This window comes from Pithys albifrons, chromosome 4, assembly GCF_047495875.1.
Source record: "Pithys albifrons albifrons isolate INPA30051 chromosome 4, PitAlb_v1, whole genome shotgun sequence".
Lineage (NCBI taxonomy): Eukaryota > Metazoa > Chordata > Aves > Passeriformes > Thamnophilidae > Pithys > Pithys albifrons.
This window is the reverse complement of record NC_092461.1, coordinates 7,824,751-7,847,350: the sequence shown is the minus strand read 5'-3', so window position 1 is coordinate 7,847,350 and position 22,600 is coordinate 7,824,751. Positions and strand designations below refer to the sequence as shown.

Genomic DNA, 22,600 nt, shown 5'->3' with positions numbered 1-22,600 from the left:
CTCCCAACTGACTGGTGAGTTGCTGGGGCTTTATAAGATTCCTCTAATAGGCAACTCTTCTTCCTTTCCTGTTTTAGTGAATGGCAAAAGAGTTAACTTGAGGCCATTTAACATACCAACATTGGCAACTGTGCTGGAAGCCCTGAAATGACTGGAATAGCACCATAGAGCTATTGTTTCAGATGCTGCAAGTTTCCACTGAAATCACTTGAGTCATCCCTTTAATTTTTTCCCCCTCTTCTGCACTACAAGTCCATAAAAGCTGAACTCTCAGCATAACTGGGGTATCCAATAATGTTTTAACTATCACATTCCTTAAGGAATTGCCATCTACTCTTAAGTTTAATGCCCCAATACTAGCACAACATAAGTCAGCAAATCCTTAACACTATATCAAAATGTTTGCTTAACAAGAACTTGAAAAGAAGAACAATGGAAAGGTTGGCAAAAAACCAGCCTCCAGCTCATGGAAAGATACTGTGTAAGCACAAGGTTGACATTACATTAGTCATGTATTCAGTGAAATCAATGCCGCTTCCAATTTCTTTTGTCCCTATTTCTAAATACCCTAAACTAAAGGCTTCACTCATATAATTAGAAAATAGTCAATTCTGTGCTAGCATTACAGCTGTAATAAGTTGTGTCAGTGGGAAATAACTAAGTCAAATAGAGAACAGTTTGTGTTATTTACCTTGATATAAATTACTCAGGTTCAAACAATTAACCCAGTTTTAAACTGTTTGTCCATCATGGTTTTTTCAGAGCCTAAGAAATCATTATGCAAAGGTTCTTCATGAATATAAAGTAATAAACAATCAACACAATATTTGGTACTGTTATTTATTTATAGTTACATTGCATTAAAAGATTTTTCACTTACCAGTCAGCTATACATCCTGTTATTAAGTGGCCGAAGATTAATCCTACAAGTAGGGAAAATTTAGCAATGTGGACTTTCCAGGCAGAATCACAAACAAGATCCCACTGAAAGAAAAAAAGAGACAGATAAATAAATTAGTTTCTCAAATGTTTTTAAATATACTAATGCTGGTACAGTGCTTCTTCCAGACATCAGTCCTAGCACAAGGCAGAGGAAAGCTTCCCCTCTCAAGACCCCCAAGAAGCAAATGAAAGACTCATTTACTTCAGTGAGTTTTATCACATTTTTAATTGTAAGATGACAATATCCAACACTTAAGTGTCCCCCTCTTCAGGCCACAGGAGTTTAGCCTAAGGCGATATCTCCATCAGACACTGGCAGTGCTGCTGTAGCTGAAGCCTCACATTGTCACAGCCCCAGACACCATTAGCAGAGCCCCACAAAGCCCACCAGCCGCAAGCCCGACAATTTAAGAGCAAGGGCTCCAGCTGATCTCCTCAGGGCTGCTTAGAAACATGGGGAAAAACAGCTGCTTTCCCACAGACCCCTGATGGCCATTAACTTCAGGCTCTCACAGTGTCAAGATGATGCTTTTGCTTTCAGAGAAGAATCTTGATTTCCCCAGGTGGTGGAAAGGGGATGAAGACTAAATAAAGGCACAGCTTGTCAGGACAAGTCCTGGCTTGGAGCCAGACAGAGCAGCTGGAGATCCCGGCACAGCCATGCAACTTCTTGGGACAGCAACCCCAACAGTGACATTTCACTGCTCAGAGACCAGACAGGTTCTGAACCTCCACAATAAAGCTATGCCTGATACTGAAATTACCCTTTCTGTCCAAAGGAAGGGGAAATGGACCATTTCAAACAATTTGTCTTTAGGGCATTGCCTCATTCCCATGAGAAAGACAGGAATAGCAAGGTTTCTAGTGGTGCTTCCCTAAACTCCAAGACATTTTCCTCTGAGACAGAGGAAACCAGAAGAACCAGACTGCATTCCTGGCTTTAGCCCAACATTCTCACTGCCCTCAGACATGTAACTTGATCTCTTATGTGTAAAGAGTGGATAGTTACTATTATACCCTTGAATAAATGTAGGAAGGTATATTTGTTTGTGGTTTGTGAAGCGCTCAAATATTGATGGCAATGGGAGCCATACCCATTTCATGACAAATAAGTACAGCTAACTTTGGAGAGTCAGCCACTCCAGAATTGAAACTTTGCAGAATAAATGGCTGTTTGTGTGTAATGTAATAGTAGCAGCCCTCCTGACACCAGTAACTGAAGTTTCATAGCCAAAAACACAAAGTAGAAGTATGCATTTTATTTTTAAAAGTTAGATGCAACTTCAAAAAAACCCCAAAAACCTTCCCTCAAAAGAATTCAATTAGGTGCTCTGCACATTCAAGCATTTCCATGAGGCACAGCCCTTCCAGAAATAAGGCAAGACTCAGTCCTCTGGTTCAACATCACAAATGCCCTCATTACAATATACCATGTCACCAAGAGGTATAGCAATCTAGTGGCCAAAAGAAACGTGCCAGCTTTCAGGCTCAGGCTTTTTGTTAAAGTTAAATGTATTTTTGAGTTCCCCACTGCACTGATCCATACAAGTTGGGACATACATGTCTGATCTTCCACCCTACAGACTGAAGGCACTGAAGAACCATAAGCAAGTAGTATGAGTAAGGATTTTTCCACCAAATAGCTATGAATTATTTACAGCAAACAGCTCAGCAAGGCAGCAAGAATCGATCTCCAAACCCCCTGAATTTTCAGTTCAGAAGCAAGTGGAGAAAATGCAATTACTAATACTTGCAATTCTAGAACCAATCTCCAGCTAACAGACAAAAATATCTGTCCAGACAAGCTGCAAACAAAAAAAAAAAATTCAGGAGATATATCTGAGCTGCAGGCAGGCTTGAAAATGCTCCAGGTTCATTTTGACAATCTAGAAGGTGTATATGCTGCTCAAAACTGAGAATCATTTTTGCTTGTGGAGGGCAAATTAATTTTATTAAAATTAGTCATATTTATACAAGCACACATTTTAAAATTCAACCATTAATTTTTAAATTTATTGATGTCAGAAAACAGTAGTGTCCTCCAAGTGCAGAAAGAAAAAGGTGATATCCTGGTGTCTTTCCATTTTCACAGCTTACTCTTGCTAGCCAAAGATAGGCAGCCCTCACACAAGCCCCTGGAAGACAATGTGCAGTACCAGATTATACATAAGTAAAGGCTCAAGGTTGGAAAGGCCACAATCTCCTGTTGTGAAATTTCAGGCCAGGACAACAGATGTCAAACCCCTCTGGCACACAGAGTAAGAGCTCAAAAGCAGAAGAAAAGTCAGTCTATCAGCTTGTCCTTCAGTGGTGCCCAAAATACACCCACTCCTCTCGATAACTTATCTGCAAGTCATCCTTTGTTTGTTTGTTTTGAAGGCTATTGTCCAACTCCGCAGCTGCTCTGAAAATAAAACACATATTTCCTTGCAAACCCTGCATCTGGCCCTTCCTTGCCCTCGGCTAAGCACTCGCTCTGCAGGCTGGCAGAAACCGGAGCTGATCCCCCAAGCCCACATGGGCAGCCCAGTGTGGGTGCTGGCACACCAGGTAGCCCCTGACTCTCCCAAAATCTCTCCCTCTGCAAAACCCTCCAAACTTGTAGATAGGGAAATGGTGAAATACATCAACAACTGCTTTAACACAAAATTCCAGAGAATGTGCCACGACCCCAAATTACTCGCTCAGTACTAAGAGTTCAAGTATATCCTGGTTTCTCCTCTGGCAGCTGTCACAAACCACAGAGAGGTCACCATGAAGCAGCTACCCAAAATAAATTTGGCAGGACAGTGGTAGGTGTCACCAGGGCATTCAACTTGCAAAGAGAGACAAGAATAAGGAGAGAGGACAGAAGAAAAATGGATGCTGCAGTCAAAAGCAGCCTCAGGTAAAGATGACATTAATAGGACAAAATACATATTTAATAGTAGCATATTGTCCCCACCCATCTTAACACAGGAGTGGAGCAAACCAGCAAGGCTCCATCATGATGAAAGTGCAGAAATTTTCCCACAGACCTGTGTTCCCCTTTCCCTTCCCCATGAAAAAGCCTTTCAGCTTTGAAGAGCTAGAAATAAAGCAGGAACTATAATACAGCAAGAGTGCTGGCTCTCCTCTTACATATACCTGGGCTCAGCAGAGCAGAACATATTTGTCATGTGCCCATATGGCACAGCTATGCCCAGAGCCGTGGCAGGTCCTGCTCCAAATGCCAGAAGTTTTATCCCACAAAGACGACACTCAGGTTTGCTCCACAGAGAAAACAGTGACAGCTTTCCATGTCCCTGCAGAACAAAACACTGGGGTGGGCAGTGCTGATGACAGTTCAAGTGGCACTTCAAGTAAATCTGCACTGGGAGATTGTTTTGGCTGGAGACTGGACAGTAATCCTCTACCACCTCTTGCAAAAGGTAGTTTAATCTGTTACAAGCAGGGAGACCATTAAATCCCATAACTGCTCTGGCTGAATTCCCTGGTATCCCACTTGGGAATTAACAGTGCTAAGCCTGAAGGAAGCATGATGCTAAACTTGCCCTGGGATTTCTCTGCATGCCCCCATCTTTCTGTACTCCATCCATCCTCCTAATACAAGAGATCAGATAAACTGACTTGCTAAATAAAGAGGACTGCATTGTTATGACAAAACAAAAAGAACTATATATACAATACATTGGTGGAAACCAAAGGGATTTTTCTTAATAGCAGTACAATAATGTAGAGAATGTGCCAACTATGCAGATGTGCAATATATTGCAAGTGGTTTTTTTCATGTTGTGACAGCATTTTTATAGTCAAAGCTTAAGGAGTCACACCTTAAGGATCCTGATGTTTAACTGGTATCAGTGAGTCACCACCCATGCTGTGACTCACTAAACTTCACATCAAGATGGAGGACTATTTAAAATATGGGATGCTTGGGAAGTCACCTGGCAGAAGGTAATGCACCCAAACAGTCACCATCCTGTAACTTCTTTACAAGGGGTAAAAATCCAGACAGGGCTCATGCAGTGAGTCAGGATTTGCACTGAAGTTATAAAGTCACGAATGTAAAGTTTGTAACTACAAACATAAGCTGTGTCAATTAAGGGCTTCTGCCTCAAAAATACTTGTTCTCCAGAGGCTGTAATCCTCTCTGTGGCATCTAAGCACATCATATATTCACTGCTAAAAGGTTGTAGTAAGATGCCTACCAAGGATTTGTTTTCTACCTTCACCCTGGTAACATGAAAATTCACAAGGCAGACTCTTCTGTCCTAAAGAGGAGCAATAAGACAGCAGGAAAGATGCTCTGGTAAAATGCTTGACTGGAGTCTGGCACAAAAAGTCCATGAGAGGAGAACTGGACACACACACTGTGGGTTCACAGTCTGTTTTCAATGATTCATGCCCAGATTGCTGCTGAAAGAAAGCCTGTCCTTCCCCAAACAGGAATGGCAGGGGTATTGCAGCTCTGTGTGCCTGCTCTCTGCAGCGCTTTCAGCAACAGGACACCAGAGGATCATCAGTGCTGCTGCCTTGGAAAGCCCGAAGCCAGTCATGAAGCTGCTCCTCTGGTGCTTCCCCAGCCAGGAAGCAACTGGCTGCTGTGCCAGCCTTCACAGACTGTCCTGACACAGGTAACATGTCCCAGACACCGCATGTGGCCTCAATCCCTGGGGTAAAGGCCCCACTCTGGGAGCCCTGGCCTCTCCATACTATGAATGACACAGCTTAGCACAGCAGCCCCAAACCCTGCCTGGGGAAAAGCCACCAGCCTGCCTGCACATTAGGTAATGATTTTAAGACCAATCAATGAAAGAAAGAATCTATCACTTGTCACTGAGGTGTGTTGGGTCTCATCTTTCTTTGTTCCTCTTCTTCCTGCTTCATCTTTTTATATCCAAACCCTGTCAATTTACCCTGCACAGCATTAGAATCCACCTTCTATATAAATACCTTACCTAGTGAGACTTAAAAATTTATGATGCCTTTAGATTCCCTTAGAGTGTTGGGATTTTTTTTAAACTCAACAACATGAACAAAAGATGTTTTTAAAAAGAATAAAATAATAATTTAAAAAAGTTATGCTTCTTGTACAATATACATTTAAAAAGGCAGAACAGTATCCAAGTACTTAGTCCTGGAGGAAAATCTCAAAGTCAGCAGATTAAAAAAAAAAAAAAGGCACTATAAAGAAACCCCAAAACAAATAGAGAAGCAAAGAAGTCAGTACTTCTACCTACCACTAATGCCTTTTCCCAGTACTGAACAGTCCAAGTAACACTCCTAATGACAGCCACAGGAGCCCACTGTACCCAAACTTCCCTCCAGACTGCTACAGAACACCATTTCTCTCCTCCGGCCCACCAATGATGACACTGTGGCTGCTTTTAAGGTCAAAGAAAGTGCACAAGTTCCAGAAAGCGGTGTGATACCCAACTCTACAAAAACTAACAGTGCAGTAAAACCACACCAAGAGGTTGCAGAAGAAGCTTCCCAGAGGGATGTGCCAGTCCAACTGCAACACTTACATTAGCGTGGTTTTTACTGCTACAAGCAACGCTGTATCTCCTCAGCCATGGCAACATCAGAGTACTTAAACCATTTAACCTTCAGGGTTCAGAGTAAGGATGCCTCTCCTTTCAGATCACAGCTGGGCAAAGCTCTCCCTAATCAGTATTTTAAGCGTCAATAAAGTGTTCTTGAGAACACATGGAATTTTCTGACCACCAGTGCAACCAGCTGGGTGGAAGTATCAAGGTCACATTTCAAAATGAGGACATTAAGAAGAATAAAAAAACTAAAAGAAATAATCCTGGGACACTTGAGAAGAAGGTGCAAAAATTAATGATTTTCTCTGTATTTTACCAGTCACATTCAGAACCAATCTACAAACTACATAATTCTTTATGCTTTTTCCAGTCCACACAAGCAGACTGGAAACCAGAAGAGTCATTAAAAACATAACACAGGAGCAAAACAACAAACGGCTATTGAGAGGGTTTGTTGTTTGTTTTCTTTCAACAGCCACTCAAATAAGCCTACACCACCTACGCTGGAATGCCTTAACCCAACACACAGTCAACACCTGACTTTCAAGCTACTTCCTCTCTGTATAATGTTAGACTCGAAAGCCAAGTACATCTGACATTGTTCAGCTCTATCATAAGTGGATGCTTTTGCTGAAAAGCTTCGACCCGTGCCTAAGTGCTTAGAACTTTAAAGACAAATACTTCAAACCCAAATTTTTACTGAGCGAGTACACACTGGTATTTTAAGAGGTTTATAATCATCCAAATTTTCAAGAACGTTTTCTCAGGTATCAAGAGAGATACTTTTGGTACCAGGGTATCACCTTTAGCTCAACGTCTGCCTTATTCCCATTCCCAATAAACCTGGGGTCCCTACTCTCATACACTGGAGCTTACTAACTCAACAGATACAAGGCTTTGTTTGCTTCTTATCGAATTTGTTTTTCTTACAGTGAAAACAACATTTTCTGTGCTTTTCATTCTTGGAAACCAGTAATCCATATCTGACCACAGCAGACACCTGGCAAGGAAAGCTGCCTGGAAAAATCACTTGTGAACAGTGAACACAAGGTCACACACAGAGAAATTGTCAGGCTGCAGACATAACCAACCACCCGCACAACTCACCACTTGAAAAGTAAAGCAAAGAAACTACTTTTGACTACTACCATAAACACAAAGTTTTGGGGGATATGAGGAGGCAGAGGAGTGGAGACAGAAAGAGAGGGGAGGGCACGTGAGCCAGAGGACACGTGCTTAGCTGTCTTCCAAGAAAGATATAATTAGATTGTGCAGCATAGTATGAAAACATTTCATTAACCTATGAAAACAGTTTCCAACCCTGCAAAATAGCACAGGACTGCATAACCATGGACTTGACAAGTTTCCTTAATGGTTTCTGAAGTTTAACATAACCTTAAGTTTCTGAAATACATCCTTCAAAACTGTATTTTCTGATACCCGTGACTTAGCTGTGAAATTTCTGCACTTTTTAAGTGTATATTTCTCAAGTCTGGTATTTCAGCCTTAAAAATAAAGTGTACAGGCTCAGTGCCACACATCACTGCATCAATGTAGATACAGAACATGGCACTCCCTCCTGCTTTACAAACTTCAACTCCATTGTGATAATGGGACACCTAATGCACAGGTTGCATCAAGCTGCTTGCATTTGGAGAGGTAGAGACACTTTGCCTCTTATATGAATTACTTCAGGGTAGGCAGGCTGTCCCCACTATGCTGCTGTCCTGCTCGCATGCAGCATGTGCATGGCTCCATCCACACCCCAAGCAGCAGAAAGACCTTTCAATGCCTTTCAGTCATGTCTCACTTTTAAGAGCCATCTCCCCAGTGTGATGTGATGGCTTCACCAACACTGCAACCTCAAAACAAGCCCAAAACTTTAAATATGCAAAAAGACGCAAACCGACTTCATTTCAGAGCCAGTAAACTAACTTGGAAAAGATTTAGCATTCTGCACTAAATTATTCCTTAGTCTATGCCATAAGCAAAAAAGCCTCTCCAAGCTATCCAATGGGTACATCAACAAAATCCCAAGAGAATGAGATACCATCTGAAATATTACAAAACTGGAAAAGTTTCCTCTATCCTTCAACTTCACACTTTAATCAGAAGCAATTAGCTCTTCTATTCTCAACCTTGCTTTCATCACAGATCTGTTTCTTTTCCCCACTGGGAGAGGGAAGAAGGAAGTTTGCTAAGTAAATAATTATTACTAATACACTAACAATTAAAATATGATTTGTTAATCATATGACATTCTTCTGAATACTCAGCATAATTAAATCAACTTTAGTAGCACCCAGGTACCACCCACTTCTCTATCGCTGCTTCTTATATTTTCAGTAGTTCCCTTTATTCTGAGGCATTTAGATCTTTTCCAGCCTTTGCCCTCCACAGCTTAGTCAACTAACTTGTTTCTCAGCTGATGTGATCTGCTTCACTTATCCCAGCTTCATAATGTCACCTAACATCAAAGGGTTGGGAGATACAAAATCTTGCTTGAAGCTTTCCTAAATACTGTATTCATAACACTATAATCAGAATTTTCCAGAGCGCAGCATGAGGGTGTTTCAGTATCTCTTTTCCATCTCTGTGCTGCAATTAAGTATCTTTTCTATGCTATTCTGATATGATTAGGAGACATTGTCACAAAACTGATTTTAATTTTAAACCCAGCCTTTGCTCTAAGACCTTGTAGCTGTTTGCCTCCCTCTGGCTGCATGAAAAGACCGTAAGCAACTACACCCATCCCTAGGACTGAGGCACACACTGAAAAATGGTATTTGAGTGCCATTCCTCAGTTTTCAGCTGACCACCTTCTTAGTTGTGAACAACATACATGCTGCGGGGAGTGGCTTCACAATCAAACTGAAAAGAAATAAACTAGTATCAAATCTGTATTCAGTACAGGCCTAAGTACTGTAAAGAGAAGCCACATGTAAAAAAACCCCAACACTGTAGTTAAATATTAACATTCACTATCATCTCGTTATAAAAAATAAGTTAACCCTTTGTGAACTGGTATTTTTCACGCTGCCAAAGCACACATGCTCAACACATACTGCAGCCTTGAGAGGGCTGACATGGCAAAAACCAGCTTACTGTCTTGTTGAACCTTTTTAAAACTGGGGGTGGAGGGAAATGAAAATGTCATAAAACTCTGAAATGGAGAAGGGTGAAGCAGTAGACAAGAGAAGAAGGTCATTTCTCACGAGAAATACTTGCCACCATAGCTAAAAAGATCAGACACCTTAACTTTGACATGCAATTACTGCTGCCATGACCTTGCCCTCTCATCATTTGCAGACTACAGCTATTGCAACTCGGGCAAGAAGAAAAGGAGAGGGGAAAAACCCCAACAACAGGGTCTGGCATTAATTCAGATGTAAATAAATATTAAGAGTAAGGAAAAAAGAAGAAAAATATTCCACTTGTTTTACAAACCAGAATATGAAACTGGTCTGTCAAGCGTGTATTGTTCAGGCAAATAATGTTTTACATGGTCCTGAAAGACACAGCAGGGAAAAGGTCTTACAGCTTAATTTACTGTCCCTATCCTTAATAACAGTTGTAGGGTAGACATTGTAACACTGTCTGAATGTTCAAGGACCTTGGCCTGGAGGCCAGGGGGAGACCAGGCAGCTCCATAGCACTGTAGAATAACAGAGAGACAGTATTTGGGCCAAAATGAATTCCTGCACCACTGTCTGGAGGCAAAGAACCTCTTCTAGGAAACCAGACCACCCTGCTCTGAAAACAATTCACAAGGGTAACTATAAATCACATGCTGCTGGATAAGGAGAACATACCACTTCCCTGCATCTCACAAGTGGCATTCCTTATTCTCACAGCTTTGTTCCTTGCAGATCTAGATAGGCATCCCAAAAATGAGCATCAGGATACATTCCCTTACTAATCTTTTGTTCTTGCATTTCAGTGTAACAACTGGCAAGTGGGGCTCTCCCAGATTATAAGAAAAAAAAATCATAACAGTGCCTTGTACTGCCCCTTGAATTTTCCTACCCAGCCCATCAGCCCCAGAACATATTTACCCTCACCTCATCAACTCATAGAATAGGCAGGAGATTCCACCCCAAACACAGCAGTCACACCAAACACAGCACCGATCCATCTCCCATTGTGTGGGAATAAAGACAGAGCTATTGCATGTTCCCAGCAGGCATCATTTGGCCCGGATCAGTGGGAACTACTCAACATACACATTAATCGTTGCTACCTGCCATGTTTTACAGGCTGGTGGGGGCAGACTCCCACGCTGCGCAAGGACTAGTGCAGCTCCAGTATAGTGCTGAGTGGTTCAGACACTGACACACCGTGATGACATGGCTTGAAAGGGTGTGGAAACTCCTTTCTCCTTCCTTCAGGTTTCTTTCTTCCCCCTTGATTTTAAAAGGGAATTCAGAATGCACAAAAAGTTACCTGCTGTCAAAAGTCCACTGGAAAAAAATATAAAATCACATTATGAGAGTTAAGCACATGTATGAGTTGAAGTGACCAAAGCACAAGAGAATCTGCTTTGAGGGAATCCAGTGTAGGAACTAACCACTCGGCACTGCTGCAAAGCTGCAGCATATTCCTATGACAGGTTACTCTGATCTTCTACACATTGTCTGCAGCAAACTCCAGTCCTTTGTTCTGTAGCAAGATCTCAGGCTAATTAATTCCACAGTTACTTGTGGGTAAGCCAGCGCCAGCCTGGCTGCGCTGCAGAAGAGCAGGAAGAGGAAGGAGTATGAAAGGGAAGGAGTGAGAGCAACTGTCCTGAGCAGGGATGCCAGGTAGAGTGGAGGGAAAGCCAGGCAGGAACAAATACACTGACAGGGAAAGCAAAAGACAAGTACACAAAGGCACTTTATCCCTTTCAGCATTTTCTAAATTTAGCAGCTCTTTAGGTTTTATTTGGAAAGTTTTAATTTAAGACTTTTCACCATTAGGACAGCCAAAAGTTTTGAAGTTCAAGAAAACCATAAATCTCAGGCTATCCCAGCTGTTGTTTCATTAAAAAAGTAACCCCTTCATGTTGGAGTGGTCTGTTGTCTTCATCTCAACATTTGCCATTAGAACTGGCTCCAAATTACATGCCTTCCTAAGTGCCAGTTCCTCCTCTTTGACCAACGCTTTAAAAAAACATGAGGTCACCTTTTATAATTGCATCCTTGTAGCCAAGGTAAGAAGCAGTAAAAGTGTTAGTGCACTTGAGAAATTTGAGTTTAGATTGAACAGCTGGTAAATATTCCCTGTCGCCTGCAACTTCTGCCACAACATGGGCAGGGTGGGTATATTTAAATTAAATAACAGAGATATGGGATGTATTAGGGAGTGGAAGCAAAAACAAACAAAACCCCAACCATTTCAAACACCACATCCATCCAGGAGGAAAAAAAAATAGCAATTGTTTGACATACACACAGAAAATGATGCATATGAAAGGCTCAATAGCAAGTCTCTGAAAGCTGAGAATGTCTTCAAGAGATTTCAATATGGAGTTACCTCCCTGGACAATCATTGTTAGTTCCACCAATGCTACAAACTATTTACAGTAGGCTGAAGTCAGATTCTTGTAAGTGAGGTGCTTTATCTTAAGTGTGATGATAAACATGAACTCTATGTACATCCCCTCTAGCAAAAAGAACCTGTAGCAGACAGAAAAGCTAAGACTGCATGAGTTCCAATGTTAATATGGGTCTTAATCCAGTCTGTGTTTTTTACATCAACTGCTTCAAAAGTTTTTGGCCAGTACATAATATCCCCAAATATATAAAACCAGTATCTAGGATCACTAAACAAGCAGTCTGGTGATACCACACCCGGTTATCTCAACCATCAGGTTATTGGCTGTTCTTGGACAGAGAACAGTTCTTCACCACCGGGAAATTGCAGGTACTGTTCCTGAAACAGCCATCCCCTTCCTTCATGCCACTCAGGCAGAAAGTCACCCCATTGTTTCAGGGTGTTGCTCACTAGTGCCCTGATAACTTGGAGACTCCACCACACTCAAAGTGTACAAGCAGGACCCAGGGCAGCTGCAGCAGGACATGTCAGCAGGTCCCCTTTGCTTGCTCTTTATCAGGAAGCTTTCTCAAGTCTGTGAGGGCTCAGAGTAGCAACCACTGACCCTTTATCAGCTAACTTGCAGAGAGAAGAGGGAAAAAAAATTGGGGATCTCTGCCATAGCAGAGGAAGCCACGAAAAAAAAAATGGTAGTATCAGTTTGCTCTGGTCTGCCTATATTACTTGATACTTCTGACCACAGAGACTTGTTGACCCCTTCAGCACCCATTAGGAGCTGAGAGAGTAACTTCAAAGCCATTGATGAAAGAAATGTAGAATATGCTTTCTGCTCATTTCAAGCACCTGCCTTGCAGTTTCCTATACTCTCTTCAATCTGACCAATGGAAGCAAAGGCACAGATGGTGTACTAGCTCCCATCTTGCCACTTCTGACCCAGCTACTGCAGTGGCTACAATAATCCAAAGTTTTCATTAATTTGGGACTATGTAGAAGCCAGTCAGTCAGGAACTAACACTGACAAAGACAAATCCTGTCAGTTGCAGGAAAAAAAGAGAAGCATCAGCACTTCTGAAGTCTCTTTGCAGAGACCAGCCAGCTGGAGAATATGCAGAAACAAATGAGATTACAAATGGGAGGAGATAAGGGTGGCATATTTCTTATTTTGGGAAGGACCTTGTCAGAGTGATTCCTTCAAGGTAATTAACAACTATGGTCTGAAAGTCCATTTGAAATGCATACCTATCCTCTGTCCCAAGAAATATCACTCCACAACCTGTGACAAATTTATCATCACTATTATCACAAAGAAATTTGTTTGCTGTGCCATTCTGGCTGTTTGCAGACACCAGCAAGACAACATTACAGACAAGGGCACATGTTATTTCACAGAACAATTTCACTTCATTAACCCAGTAGAACACCCAGAAAAAAAAAGGATAATAAAAACTGTATTTAAACAGAAAGTTTTCTACCAGGTTAACAAGGTGAATCAGCTGAAGGTGTGCCCAGAAAAGTGCCAGAACAGCAATAAAAGTAAGGAAAAGAAAGACTAGTAGGGCACAGACATCTCCCCTTGCGGAAGCGAAGAGCACTCTAAGTTCATATCAAGACAGCACTGCTCCTGGACTGTTTAGCTTTTCTGGCTCAAGCTCCACTTTTTTGGCAGGGACAATTTGCTAGAGGCTCAGCCAAACTGGTATGAAAACAATCAAACCAGTAGCAAATAGGTAAAATGATTGCCATGATACTTTGGAAAGAAGATGACTCAACCCAAATCAAGTGGGAAGTTGAGAGCCAAAAGAACAACATTGCAGGGAAACAAGGCATCTGGAGCATAAAAGCAGCCACAACAGGAATTCCCTTGTGACTAGACATGAAATATTATTACATAATTGCTCTGAGTGATTAAATCGCAGCCTTCAACTAACCACTTCCCTCTACGCCAACCCCAAGAGGTGGAATGATCTGGAACGTTGCAGGTACACACAGTGGAATGCTGTGCCATTAATGTCTGCAATTTAATCAAACCTTAATCCTTGCCCTTCAACAGCTTTTGGTATCCATTATACAAATAAGCACAAAACACAACAACAAACAACCCCACTTAATGCAATTAAACACAGAGGACAGGTCATCCTAGTAACAGAGGGGAAAAACCAACAGCTATGAATTCTGTAACTAGGATCTTCCATGAAAACTTGCCCCAAGTGACAGCTGGCTTTGCAGGTGGTCCAAGGATGCAGACACTAAAGATGTGTGAGGGAGTCAGAAAAGTCCCTGCTGAGCACACACTCCAACTTCCTGCTAAGCTTCATGTTTAGTTGACATTGTCATTTAGTCGTCATGTTTAGTTGTCATTATGTTGCTCATTGTATTAGTGCTAATAATTTCCCTGAAGTATCACTGTGCAAATTGGTAAAATGAGATCTTGGGTTTCTTCATGGCCAAAAAAAAAAGAGAAGTATTTCTCAGCATCCTTCCTTTGGACAGTGGTGAGATACATGAACTATTAAAAACCCCTTCCCTGAATCCCCTTCTTTCTTTTTCTTCTTTTTTTTTTTTTTAATTAGTCTTCTGTCTAAAGGCTGGTTCAGGATATACCTCTCAAACAATACACGTGCACTCTGTTTACAGCAGTGTGGTGATGGTGGTATTGTGCTAAAGAATAGATGAAAATCTTTAAAGAATCATTTAGCAGTGAAAAAACCTTGCAAGTGAATTGTGCTAAATGAAGATATTTATGTACAAACCAAGCTCAAGTCCAAGATTTATGTGCTGAGTCAGGACATTAGCTCATAAGGGTGATTTAACATGGCCACTGGAATCCCTGTGGTTAAATTATGCATCTGACCTCTTCACTATATGTATTTCAGCAGTGTTAAATAATAAGCACTACATAGTTTATTACCAGTTCCAGTGACTGGCAGCACTATAAAAAGCACCGTTCCCAGTGACTCAGTCAAGGAGGTCAAGATAATGGCAGCATATAACACAGAAATGCCAGTCTTCAAGGAAGGTGCAAGGCCACCCCTGGCTCCAGCAAAGACTCAAAGAGAAGCAGGGCTAAACAAAGCACCAAACAGGGCTTGAAACAGCAAGATCTCCACTCCATCAAGCCCAAGCATGACACAGGCTGAGGAAAAATGGGCATCAGGAAAGGGAGAGCTGAAGAAGTCTGGACAGAGATACAGCATCTGATGAAGAGTACGACTAGGAGACAGACTATGGGGACAGGGGAAATTAACACAGTTTAAGGACAGCTATCCCACTCCCAAAGAAGGCTGACCGGGTGGAAGCAGGGGAAGATGCAGGCAGTGATGTCTTAGGTGCACAAACATCAAAATATGAGCTAAATAACCAGAATTATTTCATTGTTTCTGAAGACAAAGTAATGATGGAGCATCCAGCAGCTATTAGATCAGACTGCTGAAGATAAGTACACAAGGATTTACTGGCCAAACAAAAGTACATTTTTTATTAATATACTTTTGGCTGTCTTTATGATATTTCAATATAACTCCTGGCTACTACACAGATGAGTGTATATCAGACTGAGATTTAATAAAACTCTATTTTGAAAGATGAGAACATTGCATAATACATTACAGAAACAAATGTATTTTTGAGGGGAGTTAAGGGAGATCTGAACATCCAGTCTCTTGAATTCATCCAGAGTAGCCCTTTCTCATAAAGGACAGTGAGATACATGTAAGAGGAGTCAGCGGTTACAAGAATTGCTCCAACAGTATCAGAACTCCTGGGGGTTGATAAGTAAGGAAGTCCAAGTCAAGCTATGCCATTGTTCTGTCTGGATTTTCCTCTCTTTCTTCGTTAAGATAAAAGCAGACAGAACGCCCATCCAGCAAATCCTCAAAACAAAATCAAAATACAAACTAAGGAGGAAGCCTGACCCCAAGAAAACAACCTGATTATAATTACATGGGATTACAAATCAAAGCAAAAAAGCTGCCAAATTTTTGGAAGTGAGCATACAATAAAAACTCCACACTGGAAACAGCCATAGTCTCAAAATATGATTATTGTTTTTTCTAATAGAAAACAAGACAGCAGGGGCCACAGATGTTTGTTTATCCCTTAAAATTGATCTGCCCTTTGCCGCAAGTTCTTCCAAAGAACACTTTTTCTATTATTTTTAAAGGAGCATGCAAGACAGCAAACTAACTCTCCCTTGACCTTTTGTGGCCAACTTCATGATGACCTTCAAAAGATTCAAACATTTAAAAAATTTTTTTCACTATTTAGGCTGAGAAGAGATACATTTCAAGATAATTTTTTGATGCTAAGGCATCAGTGTTAAACCCCGAAACATACGAATAGCTCAGTTGCTGGATACAAACAAAAGAAAACCTGCTCCTCTTAAATATTTAATTTCATTATGCATTTCTGTTTGACAAACCATTCATGTCCACCACATACCTGTGTTTTTCTCATAAAAGGAGTGTAGGTGGGTTACCTCTTTTTTTTTTTTTAATCCATTCTGGGTTCAAGGTTTTTGAGGGATTTGCTTTACCTGCTTTTTCCCTGTTGCACACACGCTTTCAAGGGACACAAAGAGAAACCAAAATGATTTTCAGTGGTTCAATACAAACGCGTGCTGGCTGAGCAAAGCACGATTGTGACGGTCATCTGATTGTTACTATGTTTCTTTATCCCAACTAGATAAATACAGTTAAGCCAAAACACTGCTCCCAGGCAGGAAGTAATTTTTGCTGATCTTGGGAGGGGGTCTTGAGATTAAGGGAACTACTTTCTTGGTGTAACCACTTCATGTTACATTTCCAGGAGCTCCAGTAGCCTGTTAATAGCAATAAGGCCCATCCACCGCCAGAAGGAATTTTGCAGGGCCGATACCATAAACAAGCAACAGCTTTCAGGTGAAAAGGCAGGGTGGTTTTTCTGCATGCACTACTCAGCAAATAAAGTGAGAACAGAAAGCAGCACAGTCGCCTCACTAGAAATTTTCCGCTTTAGTCATTACATGAGGAAACACAAAACAGAGCAACATGCACTTTCTGCCTCTGGAGTAAAACAACTTGTGTGAGACAGTTCTTTAATTGCTCTGCCAAAACAGTTATCAAGTACAAACCCAGGAGAATTCAACAGAACTTTGTCTTATTTTACTCGCAATAGTCACCATCTCTTCAGTTTCCCCCAAAACCACCCTGGTTTTTGGTTTTTAGGGCTGCTATAGTATACTTGTCCAAAGCCCAGTGATATCACAACTAGACTCTTCTTCACAACCCTTTCCCCTTCCCACCTGGGGACACATGCCTGCAGCAACTTTCACCCAGACACCCACGGCCAGAGACAGCGGGACATCTACCACTGCCAGGATCCCAAAGAGACACCTAGGATCCCGTTTCAGGGCATAACTTTGCAACTCAGGGCCACAAGCAATGCCCAGGTACAAGTCCACAAGATGCATACCTGGCATGACGTGACACTCAGGGAGGGAAAGGACTGCGGGGATGTGGAATTTACTTACTGCTAGTGGGAGGGTAACCCAAGGGGACTTGACTGACGCGGCAGCAGCATGCAAGAACAGATCTGTATCATGTCCAGCTGCTCCCTTTGTCTTGGAAAGACGGGGTGCCGAGGGACGCCAGGGTCGGGCCGAGGGAGTTCGTGAGGGTTGGTGAGGGAGTGGGGACCGAGGCAAGTCGCCTTTCTCACCTTGCTCACGACGTTCTGGACGAGGCCGGCTCTGATGCTGTAGTGCCACTCGCGGCAGCCGCACTCGCTGGCGTTGCCCGCCGCGGGGGTTGGCAGCCCGGGCAGCGGGGGGAAGATACTGCTGTTGCCGCTGTGGTTGGCGTGGATCGGCGCCAGGGTCTCGCTCCAGTTGCCCTGTCCGTCCGCCTCCCGACACCAGAAGTCGGGCTGGTCCAGGAGGAAGGAGTCCGAGAACTTGCTGAAGCCGATGACGAGTGCCGGGACCCAGGTGAGCAGTACCAGAGTCCGCTGGTACCGGCCGCCCAGCCCCCCGAGGAAGGGTAGCACCGAGCCGTCATAGTCGAGGAGCAGTGGGCTGCAGGCGGCGGCGGGCGGCGGCACCGGCACCGCCTGGATCTCGACCCCGGCGGCGTGGGCGGGGGGCGGCCCCGGGGGGGTGGCGGCGCCCCCCGGTACCGAGCCGTTCTCCTCCGGCAGCGGCCGGCCCCCGCCGCCCGCCTCACGGCGCCGGTCTATCGCCATCCAGCCGCCCGGGGAGGCTCACATAGGGGGGAGCTGGGGCAGCCTCGGCTCCCTCGCGAGTCCTTCCCCTCCTTGTGCCCTGCGCACACCTTGCAACGTAAGATATTGCACACACGCTCCCAGCCGGACCAGGCAGGAGAGGAATGGGGGAGGGAGGGAAGGAAGGAGAGAGAAAGGAGGAGAGGAAGAAGAAGGGTGAAGAAAAGGGGAGGCACCGAGCGAGCCCCTCGCTCTCTCCCTTTCTCACCCGCACCCTGCGGCCACGAACCGCTGCAGCTGCCGGCGGTGCCCCCCCTCCCCTCGCCTGTGCGTCAAGCTGCACTCATCCCAGCTCTCCCTTCCCCCTTCCGAGAGGCACCGCCGAAAACAAAAGGAAGGATCCAGCCGGATCCGAGCATGCAATGGGCCAAGAGAGGAAGGGAGAAGGCAGGGGGTGCTGGAAGAGAAAAGGAAAAAAAAATCCACAAACACCAACCACACCGCGAACCAAACCCTGCAACAACAAACCAAGCAAAACCGGTGCAGCAAGGCACCGAACACGCCTCCTCTCCCGGTTTTGGTGAGGAGGGGGAGGAGGGAGCAGAGGGAAGGCAAAGGAAAGAGGAGAAGAAAATAACAGCTCCCAACGCGGCTTCCCCGCTTCCCGCACAGCTAAGGGCTCCCCTCCGGCCGCGGCAGCAGCGGCGGCGGCAGCCCCCAGCACCTCCCCGCCGACCCCTCGCAGCTCCGCGTCCCGCACATCTGGCTCTGCAGCAAGGGGCCCCGCCGGCCCCTCCGCGGCCCGGGCTGCGGACGCGAACGACACCACCCCGGCCGCCGCCGCCGCCGTGCGCCTCCCGCGGCAGCCCGCTCGCCGCGCCGTGCCGCCAGCCGCACCTCCAGAGGCGGGCAGGCAAACCCGCCTGGCTTCTTGCCCTCCGCCTCCCGGCACCCCCACCTGCCGGCCCGGCCCCGCTGCCACCGCCCCCCGCTCCGCCCCCGCCGTGCCGGGGCGGCCGCACCTGCTCCCGCCGCGCCGCCGGCCCGGCCCGGCCCCCGCCACAGGGACCCGCCGCCTCCGGGGGCGGGACGGCGCTGCGGGGCGGGGAGGGCGCGGGGCGGCTCCGTGCGGGCTCCGTGGGGGCTCCGTGCGGGCTCCGCGCCTCCCCGCGGCCGCGCTGCGCTCCGGCTGGCCGGGGCAGGTGGGGTGGCGGGGCGGGCAGCGCCGGGGCCGGGGGAGGAGGTGATGTTCCCGCTCCGCAGCGCGCTGTTTCCATATCAATTATTTACACGGAGTGTGTGTGTGTCTTTAATAACGCGGCGCGGCTGCAGCGGGCTGGGCGGGAGCGCACCGAACCGCACCGCCGAGCCCCAGGAGCACCCTGGGTGGCTGAAGAGAGGATGAGACTTGGAGGGAAGAACTGGGGGCATTTCTGAGACCTAGGAGATGTGTTTGCATCGCTTCAGCCAACCTGCCACATCAGAAAGAAAAAATTAGCGACATGAATTGTAAACCACAAATTTCGAATTTTATTTCGAAGGTTATTTTTATGTTAAGCCAAATTTACTTCAGCTTGTAAGTGCCTCAGACTATTTCCATAGTGGAACACAGCCCGTGCATTACTGAACTGTGTGGTTATTTTTTCCTTTGTAAGAAGGGAAAGAGAAACAACAGATCAATATATGCTTGTACACATGAACATGGCTAGTGAGCAGAAAATGCTTGTGTGCATTAGAAGACCGGCATCATTGCCAAATATAAATGGAAGAGCAAGTTGTTGGTGGATTTTAATTTACTCAATCTGGTCTCTGCAAGCAAATTGTACACTATTAAATGCCTTCGAGTTTATTTCTTTAAACTCCTTGTCTTACGGAGGACACCAAAAAGGTTTCCCATGTACACCACTTCAGGGTTGCTCTGGATCCTTTTTGTGGGACTTCTCTGAGTCCTGCTCTGGGGGACATCCAGCACCCGAGAGGCCTTAAATCCTCCCCAGGCAACATTTTATCCTCCTGTCTAAGTATTCCTTGCTGCAATGTGAATGTAGTGCTCCCCACCCACGGAAGTATCCTCTTCCTGTGTTGCAGTGTCCTTTTACATCTGATGGCTGCTGTGTGTCCCTGTGCCATGTTTTCTTTTTGATGACCAGCTGCAAATTCTCCACCTCTCCTGCTGTCTCTTCAGACAGCAACTGCCTTCTGCTCTCTGGTTTCTCCTCAGCTGGTGCCTACAGCCTGCTCTGAGCAGTGCTCCAACCTCCATGCATGCAGGGGGTAACCCTGCCTCCAAAAACAATTCCTCTTATTCCTTTTTAGTCATGTTCTGTGCTTTCCAAGTAACTTCTTAGAATTATTTTGAATTCTTATTTCATCCTCCAATGTGTTTGCACTTACTCCCCAATTAAGGCTGCTAATGAAACATCCCAGGACAGACCCCTTTGGAATTGCATTTATAATCCACCTGCTTGCTACTAAACCACTGACAGTCGCAGTTTCCAAAGCTTTGTACCCACTGCTCGAATTTTTCAAATAAACTGAACTCCCTGAATTCCATGAGCATATGTGTAGAGCCTAACCAACACACAGATGAGTGCAGGCCATGCTTCTTTCTTCCATACCAAGGTCAGTTTCTTCATTGCCAGGGAAAATTCAGCCAGCTTGTCCCAGTTTCTTGTTGACATGCTAGTAGTTTATCTTATTGTTTCCTTCTATCTGTTTACAAATAGCATGCCTTTTTGTACTAGATGCTTTCTGGGCAAAAAAACCTGTTTTTTTAAATTTTTTAAAATTTTTTTGAATGCTGTTTTAAAGATAGGTATTGGTTTTGCCTGTTTCTATCAGCAGAGTCCTTGGCCATTATCTCTGAATTCTCAGAGACAAACAGCAGTGTTTTCCATGCTGGTTGAGCCACTTCCTTCACTACCCTGGCATGAAGTGCAGCCAGGTTCATGGTTTGAACACCTCTAAGTTACCTAAGTACTCTTGTAACTAGTTCTGTCCCAGTCTGGGCTGAAACCTTATTCTCTTGTCATTAATTTGTGTTATATCAGTCACCTGATCATAAGTGAGATCACAAGTGACCTCTTTTAGCCAAGACTGATGCAAAGAAGGCCTGAGGAACTCTGAGTCTTCTACGCATTAGTCAATAGCTTTCTCTGATGAGTAAACCACTTGCTTTTGACTTCTTCTTACCACTGATGCACTGACTGAAGAATTTCTTGTTACTTGTGATGCTCTTGCTAGTAACATTTTATTTGTTGAGTTGGCTTTTTTATATTTGTCCCTATCTGTTCTTGGCAAGTAGCACTTCTGCATTGACCCCATGGAAACCTGATCTGCTTCCTCTGTGCTTGCTTATCGTGAGCTCATGACTAGCTCAATCATCTGCTTTCTAACATTCCTAGACTTCTTCTGCAAGGGGATCATTTGGCATGGACAGGTCTTCTAGAAACTCCTACCTGCCATTCATTGTCTTTTACCACAGAGGGGAAAGGCCTCATCACGATCTGGGATTGGCAGAGGGAAATGTTGAGGGGGAGAGGACTTTGGGAACAGAATTCTCAAGCTGAAGTTCTGAGAAAAGAGAAATTCGGCCGAAGAAAGCAAAGAATCGAAAACAGGGAAGAGATGGGAAGGAAAAGAAGAGCCCTTAGAGAAGTAAGGAGGGTTACTGTGAATGAGTAGATCTGTAGAAAGAGAATAAAGTTATACAGTACAATGAAAAACCCATAAGAAGAAGTTACAACCCTTACTCAAGCTGATCAAGCGTTTTCATCCCAAACACCTCTTCTGGGCTGCTCTTACATCCTGAGTTTTTGTTTGGAACTGAAACATTTCAAAGGTAGCATATTCCTGAGGGTTACATATTTTTACATAGTAGGAGTTTTGCCCTTGAAACAGTGATCCTCCAGAGGCTGTTTCTGCCTAGAAGAAGGTTGCAGACAAAAGAGGAAAGAAAACACATTTCTAGGAGTGAAGAAATAAATTTTTGATGAAATAAGTACTACTGAAGCAAAAGTTCATGGAAAAATATCTTTCAAATAAGAGAAGTGCCTTTACTTATTCCTGAAAATTGATTTTGGTTTAAATAAGGAAATGAAAAACATTTGAAAGGGTTATTCTGGTTGTGTGGTGGAGCCTACACATGAACAAACGCCAAAGTTAAGAGGCAAGCCTCTCTTTCCTGAGAAAGTCTTCATGAGGAGCTACATTTTGTGGTGAATCTAGGTTTCTCCAACAGTGCCTCTTTGACCTCAGAGAGAACACACAGGACCTTTGGGGTACCCCTTCACTGGAATACAGAAAGATACCATTTAGAAGATGAGTTGTATTCCAGAGGATGATAAATCAATATCTTTTGACTTATTTTTTTCACTTTCACTGAGTTACATTAGGAA

At 44.2% G+C, this 22,600-nt stretch overlaps 1 protein-coding gene across 2 annotated transcripts in view; it reads right to left on the bottom strand.

Moving 5' to 3' along the window:
• SLC22A23 (solute carrier family 22 member 23) overlaps nucleotides 1-19,172 on the bottom strand; it is a 112,889-nt gene extending 93,717 nt beyond the window's left edge. For both annotated transcript variants that reach the window (XM_071553326.1, XM_071553327.1), the window contains exons 1-2: nucleotides 17,703-19,172; nucleotides 881-984 (exon numbers count right to left, since the gene is read on the bottom strand). In XM_071553326.1, the coding sequence (XP_071409427.1) occupies nucleotides 881-984; nucleotides 17,703-18,224 (626 nt within the window). In that variant the 5' untranslated portion in view covers nucleotides 18,225-19,172. The remainder of the gene's footprint in view (nucleotides 1-880; nucleotides 985-17,702) is intronic.
• Nucleotides 19,173-22,600: the final 3,428 nt, after the last annotated feature.